The sequence below is a fragment of the Anser brachyrhynchus genome (genome assembly GCF_964034855.1).
Source record: "Anser brachyrhynchus genome assembly, chromosome: 22".
Taxonomy (NCBI): domain Eukaryota; kingdom Metazoa; phylum Chordata; class Aves; order Anseriformes; family Anatidae; genus Anser; species Anser brachyrhynchus.
In genome coordinates, this window is record NC_137715.1 from 3,777,273 (window position 1) to 3,793,398 (window position 16,126).

The window sequence follows — 16,126 nt, forward strand, 5'->3', positions numbered from 1 at the left end:
ACGCACGCTCCAGTGTGTGTGAATGTAACTGTAGGAGTGCCCCCGGTGCAGGCAGAGTGCACCACAACTCCGTACAGATTTAACGCAAAAGGAGTAAGAATAATTCGCTCCTGAAGTGAAGCAGCTGGCCGCCCCTGCCTCAAAGCAGCTCTCTCAGCTCTGCAACCCTCAGTCATGGACAAATCTAATCACCAGCCCTAAATGCAGGGCACGCTTCAGCAAACGCCACGCAAAAATTTACCTGTAAGTGCTCGCATGCACTGTGCTACGCAGGGCTTTACTGGATAAACAAACAAAACAACAACAAACCACCAACCTATTTATTTCATAAATTAATAGGATTCATAAATTAACAGAGGACAGAACACTTTGGAAAACAAAGGGAAGGAATAACCCTTATTTTGCTGACTTGTAACCTCGGGGCTGGCACGAGGCATGTTCTGGACTCTGACACAGTGTCGGCAGAAGTTTACAGCTTGTGGGACCAGCACTGCCTGGGGACCGCGGGGCAAGGAGGCGCTCGGGAGGAGCTCCCAGTGTCCACAGCCCACTAAGACCAAGCACGGGAACACGAAGAAGGAAAGCTCACGTCTCGGGAGCGACCCTGGACGGGGTCACTTCGCTACTCCCGTGTTGGCTCAGCCAAAGGAACGCGGCCACCCATGGATGGGCCGAGCTGCTGCCCAAGGCAGCAGAAACCCTCCCAGGCTCCCAGGGATCTCTGGAGGGCTGTGGGCACCCTGGCAAGGCTGCAGGTTCCCCCTTGCCTTGATAACGCATCCTGCCTTGGGTTGGGGTCCAGCCCGCCCTTGCCCTTTGCCCCAGGCTGGCAAATAAAACAAATGCCCGGCAGTTTTTGTCCTTTCCAGGCTCACGGCCTCCCTCGACCAGCGCTGGAAGAAGTCCTTAATTCCTAGCGTACAAGCTGGGGAACCCACTATGCGCAAACAGATGTATAGGGGCATTGTTTCATGAGGAATGCTCGCTGCGCTCAGCACTTTCCGTGCCCCCGTGCTCTCCGTCGCGTGACAGCTTGCTTTTTAGGGCCGTTGTACCCGCACCGCGCCATTGAGCTAGGCCGGGTTTTAGTAAGCCGCGCTGTGCAGCCTCCACTATGGCATTATGTCACGTATTAAAAATAACTTGCTTGTCTACGCCCTGTTTTTTTTCCTGGAGGGACCTTTTTTTTTCTCCCTGCGCGTTTATTTCCAGCGTTTGGTGCTGATGAGTCAGTCCCATGTAAAAAACCATCTCCCCTGCCAGAGCGCGTTGTTTCTCACCGGGGATCTCTCTTCGGAGTGGCTTCCTGCAGCCGTCTGCTGGGAAGTTCCACCACGGGCCGGGCCGCGAGCACCGCGCCACTCTCGTCCCTGCTCTGCCCTGTGTGACTTCAGCACAACCGCTGCGCCTCAGTTTCCCCAGCTGGGAATAAAACCACCAGCAGCAGATCGAGCACATCAACCTAGACAGAGAGAGAGAAATCGTCAGAGCAGGAGTTTGGTTTCGGTCCTGATGCTCAGGACGCACCAAGAGCCACGTTCTGTGCTCCCCGAGCACGCAGCAGCCGCGCCCCGCGCTAAAACGCGATGAGTAATTTTCTATCTTGAGCCTAATTTCGTTTCAGCCATTTTCCGCAGCGGAGACATACCGGGAAGAGCCAATAGGTGGCAAACCGCAGCCTTCCCTCGGGAGCCTTCCCGCTGGTTTGATCCCAAAGGGCAAGCAAAAAGTGTCTCGACCTCTTGTAGCGCGAACAATGTCTCGGTGCTCTTATTGCGCAGACACAGTTTGAGCCTTGGATCTTCCACGCCTAGGCTGTGCCACAGATATTTAAATATCCCAGAAATATCTCAGACCATTCGAATATCTCAGCAATTTTCACGGCGCCACCGTGGCCTCTTTCTATAGGCGGGGGCCAGGCAGTCCTAACAAAAACGAGAGTAACTCAGGTTCAGAGAAAAGCTGCCAGATGTACGCAGGACGACAAAGGAAAGCGAGGCGCAGCATCTGCTTCCACACCGGCCCGTGGAAGTTCCTGTGACCAGAGGAAACCGCTCAGCTCGCCGACTTCAAAAATAGCCAGACCCAGCTGCCCGGGGCCTGTGGGAACAAGGATTAGCCGCAGCTTGCAGCCGACAGGGTCTGCGTTAAACAGTCACCGGGAGCAGTCGACACACTTTGTGTCCTTACATTTAGCTGCAGTGCGGAGGGAATGACTGGACAGAGAGAAAACCTATCCCCTCTGTCCTCCAAAGAAGAAAACGTGCATGGAAGCTTCGTGGATTTTAACTTCGGATCAACTCATCTGTGATATCTGGCTCGCTTCCCAAAGAACCACGTTTCCAGTAACCGCCGGCCGTAGGGAACCCCTGACAGGCCGCAGGGTTTCTTGTATTTCACCGGGTTTCTGCGTCACGGAGCTGGCCCCCACGGGCTGGCCTTCGGGCTGCCGGAGGGAATGCCCTACCCACCAGGACGCGCTTCTTCAGCGCTCGGGTCTGGCTCAGACGAGCTCCGCGTTTTGCTGTTTTGCTCTTTTTTTTTTTTTTACCCCGTAATTCCACCGTCTCCGGCTAAATCACGCCTGTTCCAGGGCAGCCCAGCGGGCTGGAGGTGGGGGGGGCGCAGGGGGCTGGTTACAGGTGCACGAAGTGAGCGCAGAGCACGCGGGAAGGGCTGGAACGGCACGGGGGGGCTTGGGCGGGGGGCTCTGAGGGAGGGGGAGTTCAGGGGGGGCTCTGAGGGGGAAAGCCTTGGGGGGGGCTCTGAGGGAGGGCTCTGAGAGAGGGGGAATTTGGGGGGGGGCTCGGGGGGGGCTCTGAGGGAGGGGGGTCCCTGGGGGGTCTCTGAGAGGGGGGGGTCCCTGGGGGGGGCTCTGAGGGAGGGCTCTGAGAGAGGGGGAATTTGGGGGGGGGGGACTCTGAGGGGGAGGCCTCAGGGAGGGATCTATGGAGGGGGTTTCTGAATGGGGGGCCCTAAGGGAGGGGGGGCAGCTCTGAGGGAGGGTTGGGGGGGGGGGAGGTCTGAGGAGGGGAATCTTTGAGGGGGGGCTTTGAGGGATGGGGGATCCAGAGGAGGCTCGGGGGGGGGGGGGGGGGGGGGGGGGGCTGAGGGGAGAGGGCTCTGGGGGGGGGGGGTTCAGCGCCCAGGCCCAGGCCCAGGCCCAGGCCCAGGCCCAGGCCCCCCCCCCCCCCGTGCCCGCCGCAGCCCAGCCGCACCCTCACACCTCTCCCACGCGCCCCGTGACGTCACCGCTCACACCACGCCCCCCCGGCGTCACGAGCAGGCCGGGCCCTCCTTTTCCCCCGGCCCCTCGTCGTCACTTCCGGTGCGGCGGCGCCGTGCGTCGTTGCTAGGAGACGTGCGCGGTGACGTCAGGGGCGGGCGCCGCGGTCGATCAGCTGGTGGCGGAGCTGCGGCGGCGGCGGCAGGTACCGGGGCCTACCGAGGCCGGCACCGGCGCTGTGAGGGGCTGGCTGCGGCCTGGCAGCCCCCCCGCCCCCGCCTCCCTTCTCCCCGTTTGTCCCCTCAGGGACCCCGGCGGCGCCATGGGGGAGCTGTTCCGCAGCGAGGAGATGACCCTGGCGCAGCTCTTCCTGCAGTCCGAGGCCGCGTACTGCTGCGTCAGCGAGCTGGGCGAGCTGGGGAAGGTCCAGTTCCGCGACGTGAGTAGCTGCTGCCGCCGGCAAGCCGCAGAAAGGGCGGCCCCGGAACCCCCCCGCCACCCCCGGCCCGGTGCCCCCCTTAATAAGGCCCCGAGGGACCCCCCCCCCCCAGTGCCTGTTGGCTTCCCCTTTCCCCTCGGCGCTGCTCCCCTCGGGGGGGACCTTGGCGCTTGGGTGTCGCTGAGGAAATGTGTCTCTGTCTTGGCAGCTGAACCCGGACGTGAACGTGTTCCAGCGTAAATTCGTTAACGAAGTCAGGAGGTGCGAAGAAATGGACCGCAAGCTCAGTACGTTTGTCACTGGGTTTTCATGTGCCCGTAACTCTGGGGCTTTTTACAGGAGGAAGTTAACACGGGTTAAACCTGCAGCACCCTGTTAAAAGGCAAAGTGCAGAGCAGAGAAGTGAAGGCTGCCTTCCTTCTGCTTATCAGCCAGCCAGGCTGCTTCCAAGGATTCATTTCCTTGTTGAAAGATGACTCTAACCAAATTAGACCGTGTTGGAATAGCAGGTGAAAGGGCGCATGGCTACTAACCAGCCTAGGTGGGGGTTAGCGTGGTGATAATTTGACATTGAAGGATCTTTTCAGTTAACATTAACACTGCTATTTCTCCAGGGTTTGTTGAGAAGGAGATTAAAAAGGCAAATATTCCTATCATGGACACTGGTGAAAACCCAGAGGTGCCTTTTCCGCGTGACATGATTGACTTGGAGGTAATAATGCGTCTTAAGACTCAAGTACTGTTTGACTTTAGATGAAAATAGGTGACGTTAGCTCCCCTGATAGATATAGAGTGACTTTCATGGTAGAGATGTCCTCAGTGGTCACTTGAAACGCTAGCTGTGCTGGTTCGCGTCAGTTTGGCTTTGATTCACAAGCACTGTTTTGCTTGTATGTTTATCCAAATACGATTAGAAGCAAAAGCTTGTAATTTGGCTCACTTGAACAGGTGAAATGTCTCCAAAACTGTTGGGCTTGCATGATTTATGGTGGGTCTGTGTTGAAGTTGTTGAGGGTTTCTAATGATTTGAAGAACAATATATAAGTCCTGTCTAAAATAAAGAGTGGCTGAGTATGAAGTGCGTCAAGTTTCCTGAAGAGAATGTTTGGAGATAGTGTCTTTATTTGTATGCAAAGTGCATGTAAATTATTTTAATAGGCTTAACAGCACGTATTTATAGAATTGCTTTGTCATTTCTTTCTCTATCTTGCAGGCAAACTTTGAGAAAATTGAAAATGAGCTTAAAGAAATCAACACAAACCAGGAAGCTCTGAAGAGAAACTTCTTGGAGCTGACAGAGTTAAAATTTATACTGCGTAAAACTCAGCAGTTTTTTGATGAGGTCAGAATACCGGGAGTGGGGTTAGCACTTGGGTAGCAGGTTTTTCTCCCACAAATTACCATTGTTACTCTCAAATATATTTTCCGTTGCTGTTTCAGACAGCAGGGTCATTTTTCTGCTTTATTTATGAAAGCTTCTCAAATTATTTTCCGTTTTTCATGCAGTACACATAGCTGCCCATGATTTGCCTCTTTTGATGTCTTTTTTTTTTAATCTTAAGCAACGGTTTCACTAAAAACCATTGAAAATAAATAAGGTACTAGTAGTTCTTAAAGAACATCAACAGACCAAAAATTTTGCGCTACAGTGAGCGCTTTCTTCACTGGAAAAGAGTTTCTTTAGTATGTATGCAGATAAGCAGTTATGCTTCACTTACGCAGAGGAATTACAATGAAATTTAACTTTTCAAACCCTGGAATTGTAAGGAGATTACTCATTAGGGACGTAATACAAAGTCCATTTAAGGTAATGGATTTATTTATTAATTTTAATGAGTCTTGGATCAAACCCCCAAAATTTTCAGAGGTAAGTACTAGAGCAAAAACAACACTTAAAGTAGCCAGCATTTTGTTAAATAAGACCTAGGCTGGAAACTGGCATCGCTTTCTTTCTCTGATGTCATTCACCATACAGTGGCATAAAGCCCGAATGAGAGAAGAGTTAATGCTTCATCTGAAAGGTTAAACGTTTCAGAGTCTAGAGAGTTTTCTCAAAGAGCTCTTGTATGTTTTTTGGAATGGTGAGGATGTGTTTTTTGCTGAGCACATGTCCAGTTTCCTCTAATCAAGGATTTCCTCAAAGAGTTCTTAATGGATATGGCTTCTAGTATTTACAAAAGCTGTGGTCAAGTGGAGCTGGGCTCCTGCGAGCTTCGGTTTATCTAACGGTTCTTTTTTTTGGCACGGGATGCTGCCTGTTCAGGCATTAAGGCTGTTCCCGTGCCAACATAAGCCTTAGCTGCTGCTTACGTAGGTACTGCTGATACGATCGGTTGGTTGGTCGTGGGGTTGGTTTCAGTACAAAAAGGCTCATCTTCGAGTGTTGAATGTCCACTTAGAGGTTGCTGAGAGTCTCTTTGGACTAGCAGCATTACCGTGAGAATCTATGACCAAGCTTCATTAAGAAGCTAATCAGCTTGCCTGTTCTAACTGAATATTGACTAAAATAAAGTACAGCTAGTGCTGTGCACTTTTTTTCATGAATTGTTATTATCTGGTGAGAGCAACCTTCTGCTTTTCTTCAAGTACGGTATGAACACGCGAAATTGAAAGATTAAAAATTAATTTTCTCCTGAAACGATCCGTGTCAGGTCACCCCCAGAAGGAGTCCTTGTGTCAGGCTTCAGTGAACCGGCCAGAGAAGGTTTAGATGTGTTTCTGCTCCCATTTGATAACTGTTCTCTGCGGTAATAAATATGACACGTTGCTATGTGTAAAAGCAAACTGAACAGTTCGTGTGTGAAGTTCGGTACAAGATAAGTGTCAAAACCAAGTTTCACTTCACACTGCAAGCAGTTAACAGCGCTGTGCGAGAGATCCTGACCAGCCCAGGGCTTCTGAGCCTCGTGCAGTCTTATCCTGAAGTACCGACCGCTTCATTTTGTCATGCTGTCATTTGCACAGTACCTTCAACACTTGAAGACCTTAAAAACTTGTAATTAAGATTGTGCTGTTCATAGTAATAAGTTGCACAAGAAATGGCTTCCTCCTCGCTCTTTTACACTTGGCATTTGCTCTGCTGCCTGGAGTTCCTGCCCTGGGGGAAGGGGGATGGTGAAATTCTTTAGTTCTTTTTGTGACCGTTCTAGTCACAGTAGCCATTTCTTGTCTCAACGCACCATGTTGATGATTATGCTCCTTTTCTCAGTCTTCTTGTCTTTGCTTGTGAAGAGCAGTAAGAGCCGGAGAGATTTCTCTGGAAGTTTTGCCATAAGCATCCTAGAGTGTGAGCGTAAAAGAAGACTGGAAAAGTAATGGTTAATGGCATGCAGTCCCCTGTCTTTCTTCCCTCTAACTCTTCCCACCATCTGCTTTTTTTCTGTTCGTTTCGCATCTGTCATTTCTGCCTGGGCTCTGGGTTAATAGCTTAGATGGCAAAATGAATCCTTTTTAGTTCCTGTGCAAACTGGTGTTTGTTCTGATCGTGGACTGGAAGGGGCTTGAATTGTATGGCGTTGCGGGGAGCAGCCCGGGGCCAGCACAGAGCAGAACCTTAAATCAAGAGCAGGGGAAATGAAACTTTTTCCAGGCCTTGAGATTAAAGGTGCTGATTTGGGTGAACAATGAGCAGTTTTAAAAAAATATTTGATAATGAAAGGGGCATGTTCTAATTTCTGACGTGTGAATGCTTGAGATTTTTCTAATCCTGAATGACCTGATGTTGAAAAAAAAATCAACAAACAACTTCACAATAATTTTACGATGTTTCATTCACTATTGGGGAAAATCATTATTCAAAGTACATTTCCTAGAGTCTTGTCTCTCTGCATTGTAAATGGCTAGCACTTTCATTCCCTTAGTCTTTTTTTTTTATTTCTATTAAATCTTCTAACACTGCACATATCCTTCCAGAGCAGAGCTGATGTTCCTGTGCCGTTTCCTTTTTAAAAAGGGCGTGATCATCAAATTAAAGTGATTGGGAGATGAATTTGAAGAACATGCTGTTTTGTTTTTTTTACACAAATAATTATCGTGTATGTAATTCTTTGCTAGTAAAACTAATCTAACTAGGTTTTCTCTAAGGTGTTTTGTTTTTTAATTTTGACTCCTCTAAGCAGGACTTTTTGTTTTATATGGTGTCCCAAACAAAGGACACAGCCCCAAGAGGGTCAGAGGTACCACTGAACACTTGTAAGAGCTACTCTCGCAAGTGAGGTGGATCCAAAGTTTTCATGCGCTAACCTTTTTATGCTAAAATGTGGTGATTAGAAGCCACGCTTCAACTACTCTTAACATTTGCCTCGCAAAAATTATCAGAGAGAATCTTGCTTGCTGATAAATGCAATACAAGCCTCTTAGACCTTCAGTGGTCTTGTTGTTTTTCAACATCTTGAGTCTTGATACTAAATAATCACTGGTGTGTTGGCGTGTATGTTGTGTTTTGGGGTACCAAATTTGTTTTGCTGTGTTCTCTGTGAAGCAAAATTTTCATTCTGTTTGTTTGATATTGCAACGAGTTGGCGTAAGGTCGAAAGGACCAGAACTTGTTGTCTTTCCAAAATAAATTAAGGGCTCCCTTACTTTTGTAACATCTATTAGCTAAAGCAAATGTGTGGGCAAGCAATTGAGCTGGATTTGATGTCAGCCTTGCAAACGCTTTTATTTGGCATGCAAGTAAAATGTAGCAGAGTTTTCACTAAAAATATTATGCAACCATTGCAAGAATAAAGAAATTATGGCTGAGTTGTTAAACTTGCCATATACATTTGCAAGACTGCGTTGCTTGCGTGCGTGCATTTTACGTGTTGTGCAGTCAAACTCTACCTTCCAATGTACTGTAGCAAGTTCCCCAGCAGCACAGTGGGGAAGGCTGAAGGCCTCTGTGTACCACAGAGGGTAGAATTTGGCCCTTTGCTTGTGCTAAAGAGCTCTATCAATTTCTTCCATTTCGTTATATAAGCTGCAGAGGTAGAAATACCTGTGACGCTGGGTTGTGAATGAAGTATGAAGATGATGCCCAAGAGGATGTCATTTGAGCATCCTTCCTGACTCAAATTGCTGATGTTTACAAGCTGTATTCCCAAGAATTTCAGTCTCCAAATCAGTTGCAATAAAGGACTGTATAAACTGCTTCATATTTTAATGCCTAGCTAGTCAAAAAGTAACGTTGTCAGACAGCCTTAAGCAATACATATTATGTGACTGGCAAGAATAGACATAGTGAATAGGAGAATAAATGCAGAATAAATGGATTTAAGCAGCAAGTGTGTGCTTAAGCTGGAAGTACTGTGTTTTTCCTGGAGGGAGATTTTTTTTTTACAGTCAGTAAAGAGAATTCATACCCAGTCCTTCTGGATTTTGTTGCTTATTCTGACTGTATCCATGCTGATGTAGCAAAGTAACGTGGAATTAATCAAACTATTGTCACCTAATTCCCAAAGGAATAAAGTCCTGCCTTGTCTCTGAAGTATGGCAGAAGCCTGATGTATAGGATATGCAGGTCTTGTGTAACTGGGTTGGAGGGTTACAAATTTGTGAAGTTATAGGGTCAGTTAAGCTGTCTGTCGAAGGCTTACCTGCACAGCGCTCTTCTGCCTGTGTACCAGACTATTTCACGTGTGTAACTTCACAGGCACCTCTTAGAAATGCCTTCTGCATCTTTATTAATATGCAGAAAAAGCACAAATAGGGCAAGAGTGAATCAGCCTCTGCTTTCACTTCTTTCTCCGTTTAAAATCAAGGGGAAGATAAGAGTAAGGTGTGTTGCTGTTTTGTGCTGTTAAAAATGGTTCTTGGGAACATCACTTGTATTTAAAACTGGATAAATTTCTTGGAATTCTGCCTTTCTTCAGACTTATATATCCCCCAGCCCCTCTGTTCTGTTGCAGCAAACTTTGGGCTGTGGGAGCTTAGAGCCATTCCACTTTTCCTCTTGTTTTTTTCCTCCTTGTGTGATTCTCGCTGTCTTTTCTATCATCTGGTTCCTCTTTCCACTGTTTTTTGTTCTTTTTTTTGTTTGTCTCCCCCAACTATCTCCTGGTTCCTCGTTCCCTGCATGCCACTAACTAGTTTCATTAGATATTAATTGATTTGTGAATTCAGGCTGAATTGCATCATCAGCAGATGGCGGATCCAGACCTGTTGGAGGAATCCTCTTCGCTCCTGGAGCCAAGCGAGATGGGAAGAGGTGCCCCGCTACGGCTCGGGTAACGGCAGTTTGTGCTTTCGTCTGTCTTGCGTTAGGGTTGCTGGCTTGTGTTTATCTTGCGGAGTCCGTGGTGATTTGAGCACAGTTGTTGCAGAACTTCCCAGACTGGCACTTGAAGCAGCTCCAGGCTGATCTAAAACTAGCTGTTGGTCTCCATTCGTGTCCCATGTGCATTAACTTTCCAGTTCATATTTGTGCTTTGCACGTTTCTCTCTACACAAAAAAAAAAAAAAAAGTACTAGTTTATTTATAAATCTGTTCTGCTTGCTTTTTCAGACACTGAGCTCTCCCAACTTTGTTGAAACCAGTAACTGTGAGCACCTAATGCTCTGAGAAATCTGTATAGTTCTGTATCTTCTTTACTAACTGCTTCCAGGCCGTATCCATACGCGTGTAATTCTTTGTCTGGACATAGACATTTGAGTCAGTGAGGTCTCCTGAAGCACCTGCCTAGAACATAGTCAGTGGTAGCCTTGCCTGGTAAATGCTTGGTGTGTAACGTACCGTGAGCCTGTTGAAATGAACAGTAGCAGGTATAGAAACCGTATGTCTCAATATATTTTTCTTCTCCTTTTTTCTTGGTAGACATTTTGCTGTTAAAAGTCTTAGCTTTTGGTATAGTGCCACTGTTTTTGTTGTAGTTTTATCTCTGTGCGTGTAGAGGATTTTTCATTTTGCATCAGGAACTAATTTCAAAGCAAGGTTTTTGTCGTTTTCAATCTGATGCTAAACTCCAGTCGGTGTCAGTGTTTTGGGTGCTGGGATGTGTATTCTTGTAGGTGCAGGGCTCACACTCATACTGTCCCCTACACAGGTTTGTGGCTGGTGTGATCAACCGCGAGCGAATCCCCATGTTTGAGCGCATGCTGTGGCGAGTGTGCCGAGGGAACGTGTTCCTGCGTCAAGCAGAGATTGAAAACCCCCTGGAGGATCCTGTAACGGTAAAGGAAACCATCATTTACAATCGGATTTGTAAAAGGATCCGCTTTATAGATCTAAGCCTGTATCCCTCCATGAGCTCCATGCAGGCAAACATTTGTGTTGCATCCCTTCACAGTACCTGCGTGCAGCGCCTGAGGCTCTAATGGCAAATGTTTTTCTGCTCTTTAAAAAAAAAAAAAGAAAGTGAGATGGGTAATGAATGCTGTCGAGAGGGGAAAAACAACTCTGAATTTGGACTGCAGCAGGGCATAGCTGCTTCTCTGGCAAAAATGTACAAACACAACTCCTTTGTGCAGTTCTGAATAAGTGGTAAACCTCCTTGAAAGAGAGGCTCCTCTGGACATTAGCATGACACTAGTAGCTCGTTTAATCTGAGCTTGGACCTTTCATTTTTCTTAATTTGTTACCCAAAAATGTAAACATCCACTTCAGAACTGTTGGCTTTATTACGAATATAAATAGTAAATGTTGTGATTGGGCCTGGTTTTACATACGGAGTCCTCTTTGCTCAGATCAGTGGACAACGCCTGAATTTTTGGAGCTGTTGATCTTAACGTGTGAAAAGAAGGGCTGTATGTAAGCTGTGCTGGAACAAAAAAAAAAATAGGCACGATGAAAGTCAGTGACTGCTTCTGTTTCTCAGAAGGCTGACTTGTTCTCTTGTCCCACCAGCCCCGGTAGTTGACCTGTTGAATTATCTGTCAGCAAGGAGACACTTTGTTCTTATTGTGCAACACTTCCTTAAACTGGGGTTACACCTAATGTAATTATTCTTGAAACATTATGGTAAGGTTTCCTAAGTAAGGTAGAACAATAACTTATCAACAAATGCAGGAAAGGGGAGCTAGCTACCAACATGAAAACAGCTGTGCAAAGAATGTGCTCTTGGCCTCCCTGGAGAATCAAAGTTGCAAAATTCCCTCTTACTTTAATTCACTCTTTAGCTTTTTGCTTGATTCTGTAGGCGGGCTGCCTTCAGTTAGTGATGATATATATATATATATACATATATAATTTCATTGCATCTCTGTTCTTGTGATATTTTTTTCCTCAAATTTTCATGTTTATTGTTTGCCATAGAATAGATAGTAGGATGATCTAGAATTTTGCTTCGGTAAACACAAGTACAGCTTTGATGTTCTATACTGTGTCTAAGGAAAGTGCTTTTCTTGTGACTTCGTGTGTTAAGGTGCGTTCTTGACTTGCTATGCAAATACAATCCCTATATGAACAGATTTCAGTGAAGGGAAAGTAGAGCTCTGTTGTAATCTGCTGTAATGCTGATTTCTGCAGACAGCTGGGCTATTACAACACACCCTTTCTTCTTTTCTAGGGGGATTATGTGCACAAGTCTGTGTTCATCATCTTTTTCCAAGGTGACCAGTTAAAGAACAGAGTCAAGAAGATATGTGAAGGGTATGCAAGTTACTTGAACGTCTTACAGCTAGGCATCTCGCTGCGTACAGTACCCGTAAAGGAACACACTCGAGCGTTTGAAATACACTGAAGTGGCTTAATGTCCGTAGTTTTCAGCTACTTGTTTCATGATGACTGTAGTCTGACAGCAAATAAATCCTACCCTAACTAGGTGAATCATGTTTTACAGTCAAACTGGCTGCTCCCTAAGCCTATAATGCTCGACGCAGATGACTGCTTTGTTCGAGGAATACCTTAAACAACAAAGTAAATGTTGAATTCAGGCCTGTCGGGATGTCAGCAGGCAGTATTGTCACAGGGGAGACCAACAATGACTACTTCTAGCAGCAGCTGCGTTAGTGTGATAACAGCACCCTGAACTGGGATGGCTAATCAACTGCACAACAGTGCCTTTGAAATGCTGTCAGTGCAGGGAACAGAGGATTTTCTTTCGCTTCATTTTTTCCTAAACGTTTAGCTTCTGTTTTGGCCTTAAGCAAACTTCTGCACCCATGTGATTTAGCAACTGAAACTGCTTGGCAGGTTTGCTGAACAGAAACTACTTTAAAGGTGCTGCTTGCTTTATGCCTGTGTTCGGTCTCAGCCATCTATTTCCCTGACTGGTTTATTCCTTCCATCTTTGTTACTAAGGAGGCTTGCATGTATTTCAGATTCCGTGCCTCCCTCTACCCGTGTCCAGAAACACCGCAGGAGCGGAAGGAAATGGCTTCTGGTGTCAATACCAGAATTGATGATCTTCAGATGGTAAAACAAATCGGGTCAACGGGTTTTGTTTGTTTAATTGATAGTTGAATTCATCTGTGGATCCTATTAAAAGAGGAGAAATTTCGGACGTATTAAGTGACCATATTTTCAGCTCAAGGTAGCTTGAGACCAGCAGCTCAGCAGTGCAAGAAAGGTGTTTGGAGGCTTTCTCTTCTGCTGTTTTGTTTTTCAGGGCTTAGGGTGGTGAGGTGGTTGGATCTTTCCAGAGGGCCGAGCAGTTAATTATACACATGTAAATACAGTGTTAATATAGAACTGTATGCTAGGGAGCAGAGAAGAATATTCATGTGTAAGAAGATACCCTGCTTCCAATTCTGAAAGCATGCTTGTATAATTGTCTGTTTCATCTGCAAGAATTTAATTAAAATAAATTTAAACTTAGTATTTTTATCTCAGCTTGGAAGAAGTTTTAACTTAGCTATTTTTTTCTGCCTGTCTTCGTATTTTCACATTGTGTTGTCCTGTAGAGTTTCTGCTTTAAAACTAAGCTCTTGTGCAGCAGCCTGGATGTTGGTAAAAAGCAATCACCACAGAAAACTGCTGGGTGCCAGCTCTGAAATATTTGATGCTTGCTTCAAGGGAGAAAGGCAGTATGTCATAATGCAAAAAAATGTAAGGGATCCAAGACGAAAATAAGGAAAAAGGTCAGGAGCTAGAAGAAGTAATGATTTAATTTGACCACCTTATTTTATACAGAACCCCTCTCAAGCTGGAGTTGTGTGGTGCAGCTGTTTAGTAATTCTAAAGAATGCAGAAGCAATTTGACTGTTAGAATTCAAAGCTGCATGTGATAGCTGTGCCCTGTGTCCTCACTTTCCCTTGAGTATCAGACTTTCCAGGCTGGGAGTCTGACTTGGCCTGAGTTAGACTTGTTCCAGTTGGAAAACACCCGTAGTAGAAAACACTTTCTCCTTTTCATTTTTTTTTAAAAAAGTCTGTAATGTTTTTGTTTTCTTAAGGCAGTGTACACCTCACTTGTAGAACTCTCCTCTGCTCTTTTAACCTGGGTGGAGGAAAAAACTTCTCTGTGATCACAGAACAGTTCATTGTTTGAAATAACCACTGACCTTGGAGTTGGAGGAGGAAGGTGTTCAAAGGCTATACCTGGAAGGAAGCCCTAAAATCTTTTAGCGGAACATATTAATATGGAGACTAAAGCATATATGGCAGGCATGTGGCAGTCTTGTGCACGGGATGGGTGTCAGGGCTCAGGCACCCGTCCTCTGGTGGGTAAGCCCCACTTCACTGCAGTTCTGTGTGCTGCAGGTTTTGGCCACTGATTTTGCCTCATTTTTGTCCCACTTTTCTGTGAAAGGTGCTGAACCAAACAGAGGATCATCGCCAAAGGGTTCTGCAGGCAGCTGCTAAAAATATCCGTGTCTGGTTCATCAAAGTACGCAAGATGAAGGCCATCTACCATACCCTGAACCTGTGCAATATCGATGTGACACAGAAGTGCTTGATTGCTGAAGTCTGGTGTCCTGTTGCTGACCTCGATTCTATCCAGTTTGCTCTCAGGAGGGGCACTGTGAGTATCTGCTGCGCTGCTCCTGTCTGCTTCTGTTCAAGCTGTCAGCAAACGCAACGTGGATTAATTGATTTTTCTGGAAACCATCCCTTTGGGCTGTTTGAGTCAGTCCTCACAGAGAACAGCTTATTTAACATGCAGGAGTCATGGCTTGTAGCTATAATGCTGTGTACCTCATAAATCCGTTGTGTAAGCCTTGAAGTTCAGGAAAATGCTGTGATCAGGTGTTTTTCTGTGTTGGAGTCGTTTGGTTAACCTAGCTGTGCTTTGTAGTCCTGCTGTTTTCATATGTAGTGCAACTTCCTGAAGGGAGGTATCCAGGACGTTAACAAGCTTGCCTTCTGCTCAGGTAGATAATGAAGAGTCAGGTGTCTTTTCATTTGCTGTTTTAGTAAGAAGAAAAAAAAAAGCTTCTCCGTACTAAAAGCGCTTCTCCTCCTGAAACATGAAGTGGAGAGCAGAGGAGATTTGGCAGCCTTCTTCAGCTGCTCAAGTATACTTCTTCGTTACACAAGCAGGCTACAAAAATGCAAGCCTGCAGTTTAACAAATACTAACAAGAAAGTAATGCTTTACTCTGTCCTCCCTTACTCTGAGGATGTTTTCTAGGCCTGATTTTTTATTTTCTTTAAAAACAGGAGCACAGTGGATCCACTGTCCCATCCATTTTAAATAGGATGCAAACTAATCAGACCCCACCAACATACAACAAAACTAACAAGTTTACTTGTGGCTTTCAAAACATTGTTGATGCTTATGGCATTGGAACTTATCGGGAAATAAATCCAGGTAAATCCATACTTATAAATGTGACTTCTTTTAGTCATAGTGTTTCTCAATGTTGACTGTCATGTGTGAAAACTTCTATTAGTGAACTTAACACCTTTCAGGAGCAGGGAACAACCCTGGGAATTGTACTGCATGTAAATTGTACCGTAGCAAGGCTGGGCTTACTCAGATACAGCGCACTAGGAGTGTCATTTCTTTTCTCCTGCAGCACCGTACACAATCATTACCTTCCCATTTCTGTTTGCTGTGATGTTCGGAGATTTTGGCCATGGAATCCTGATGACTCTGATTGCTGTCTGGATGGTGTTTAGGGAAAGTCGTATTCTGTCACAGAAAAGTGACAATGAGGTAAAGAGACGTGGCATGCTCGGCTTTGCATCTAAAGCAGAGAGTTGCAACTTGATTTACTTGCGTCTTCCCCCTCTTCAGTTGAAAATGCCTGTTACTCCTTGCACTTGAAATTTGTGAAGTACTCAGACTGACAAGTCTGTAGACCAGAGACTGAGTAGCGTCATTCCATAGTCAGATCCTCTGATTTTCCTTTCAGATGGTTGTAGGAAATTATTCCTTTCAGATGTTTTAAGGAAATTGTTTATCAAGTGCAGTTGGACAGCTAAATAGTTGTAAATACATCACCCCAAAACCTGGTTGGCTTATAAAGGGATTCAGTCACTGGAAGACTCCTGGTGTCTGGGTGTGTGTGCATGCACGTGTATCTCCACGATTCTTCCTTTTGCTTATCTAGGCTTAGGCTGACAGGAGGCAAATCAGAGTTAAGGTGCGTTGACAGAGC

The 16,126-nt window shown here is 46.0% G+C and overlaps 1 protein-coding gene across 7 annotated transcripts in view; it reads left to right on the forward strand.

The window, feature by feature from the left end:
* The first annotated feature begins 3,538 nt into the window (after window positions 1–3,538).
* Window positions 3,539–16,126, forward strand: part of ATP6V0A1 (ATPase H+ transporting V0 subunit a1) — a 30,538-nt gene continuing 17,950 nt past the window's right edge. For 4 of the 7 annotated variants that reach the window (XM_080565290.1, XM_080565291.1, XM_080565286.1 and 1 more), the window contains exons 1-11: window positions 3,539–3,665; window positions 3,874–3,952; window positions 4,280–4,377; window positions 4,879–5,007; window positions 9,768–9,871; window positions 10,688–10,814; window positions 12,149–12,231; window positions 12,903–12,996; window positions 14,333–14,545; window positions 15,183–15,333; window positions 15,542–15,681. In XM_080565290.1, the coding sequence (XP_080421416.1) occupies window positions 3,549–3,665; window positions 3,874–3,952; window positions 4,280–4,377; window positions 4,879–5,007; window positions 9,768–9,871; window positions 10,688–10,814; window positions 12,149–12,231; window positions 12,903–12,996; window positions 14,333–14,545; window positions 15,183–15,333; window positions 15,542–15,681 (1,335 nt within the window). In that variant the 5' untranslated portion in view covers window positions 3,539–3,548. The remainder of the gene's footprint in view (window positions 3,666–3,873; window positions 3,953–4,279; window positions 4,378–4,878; window positions 5,008–9,767; window positions 9,872–10,687; window positions 10,815–12,148; window positions 12,232–12,902; window positions 12,997–14,332; window positions 14,546–15,182; window positions 15,334–15,541; window positions 15,682–16,126) is intronic. The other 3 variants (XM_080565292.1, XM_080565288.1, XM_080565289.1) reach the window with 1 other exon arrangement.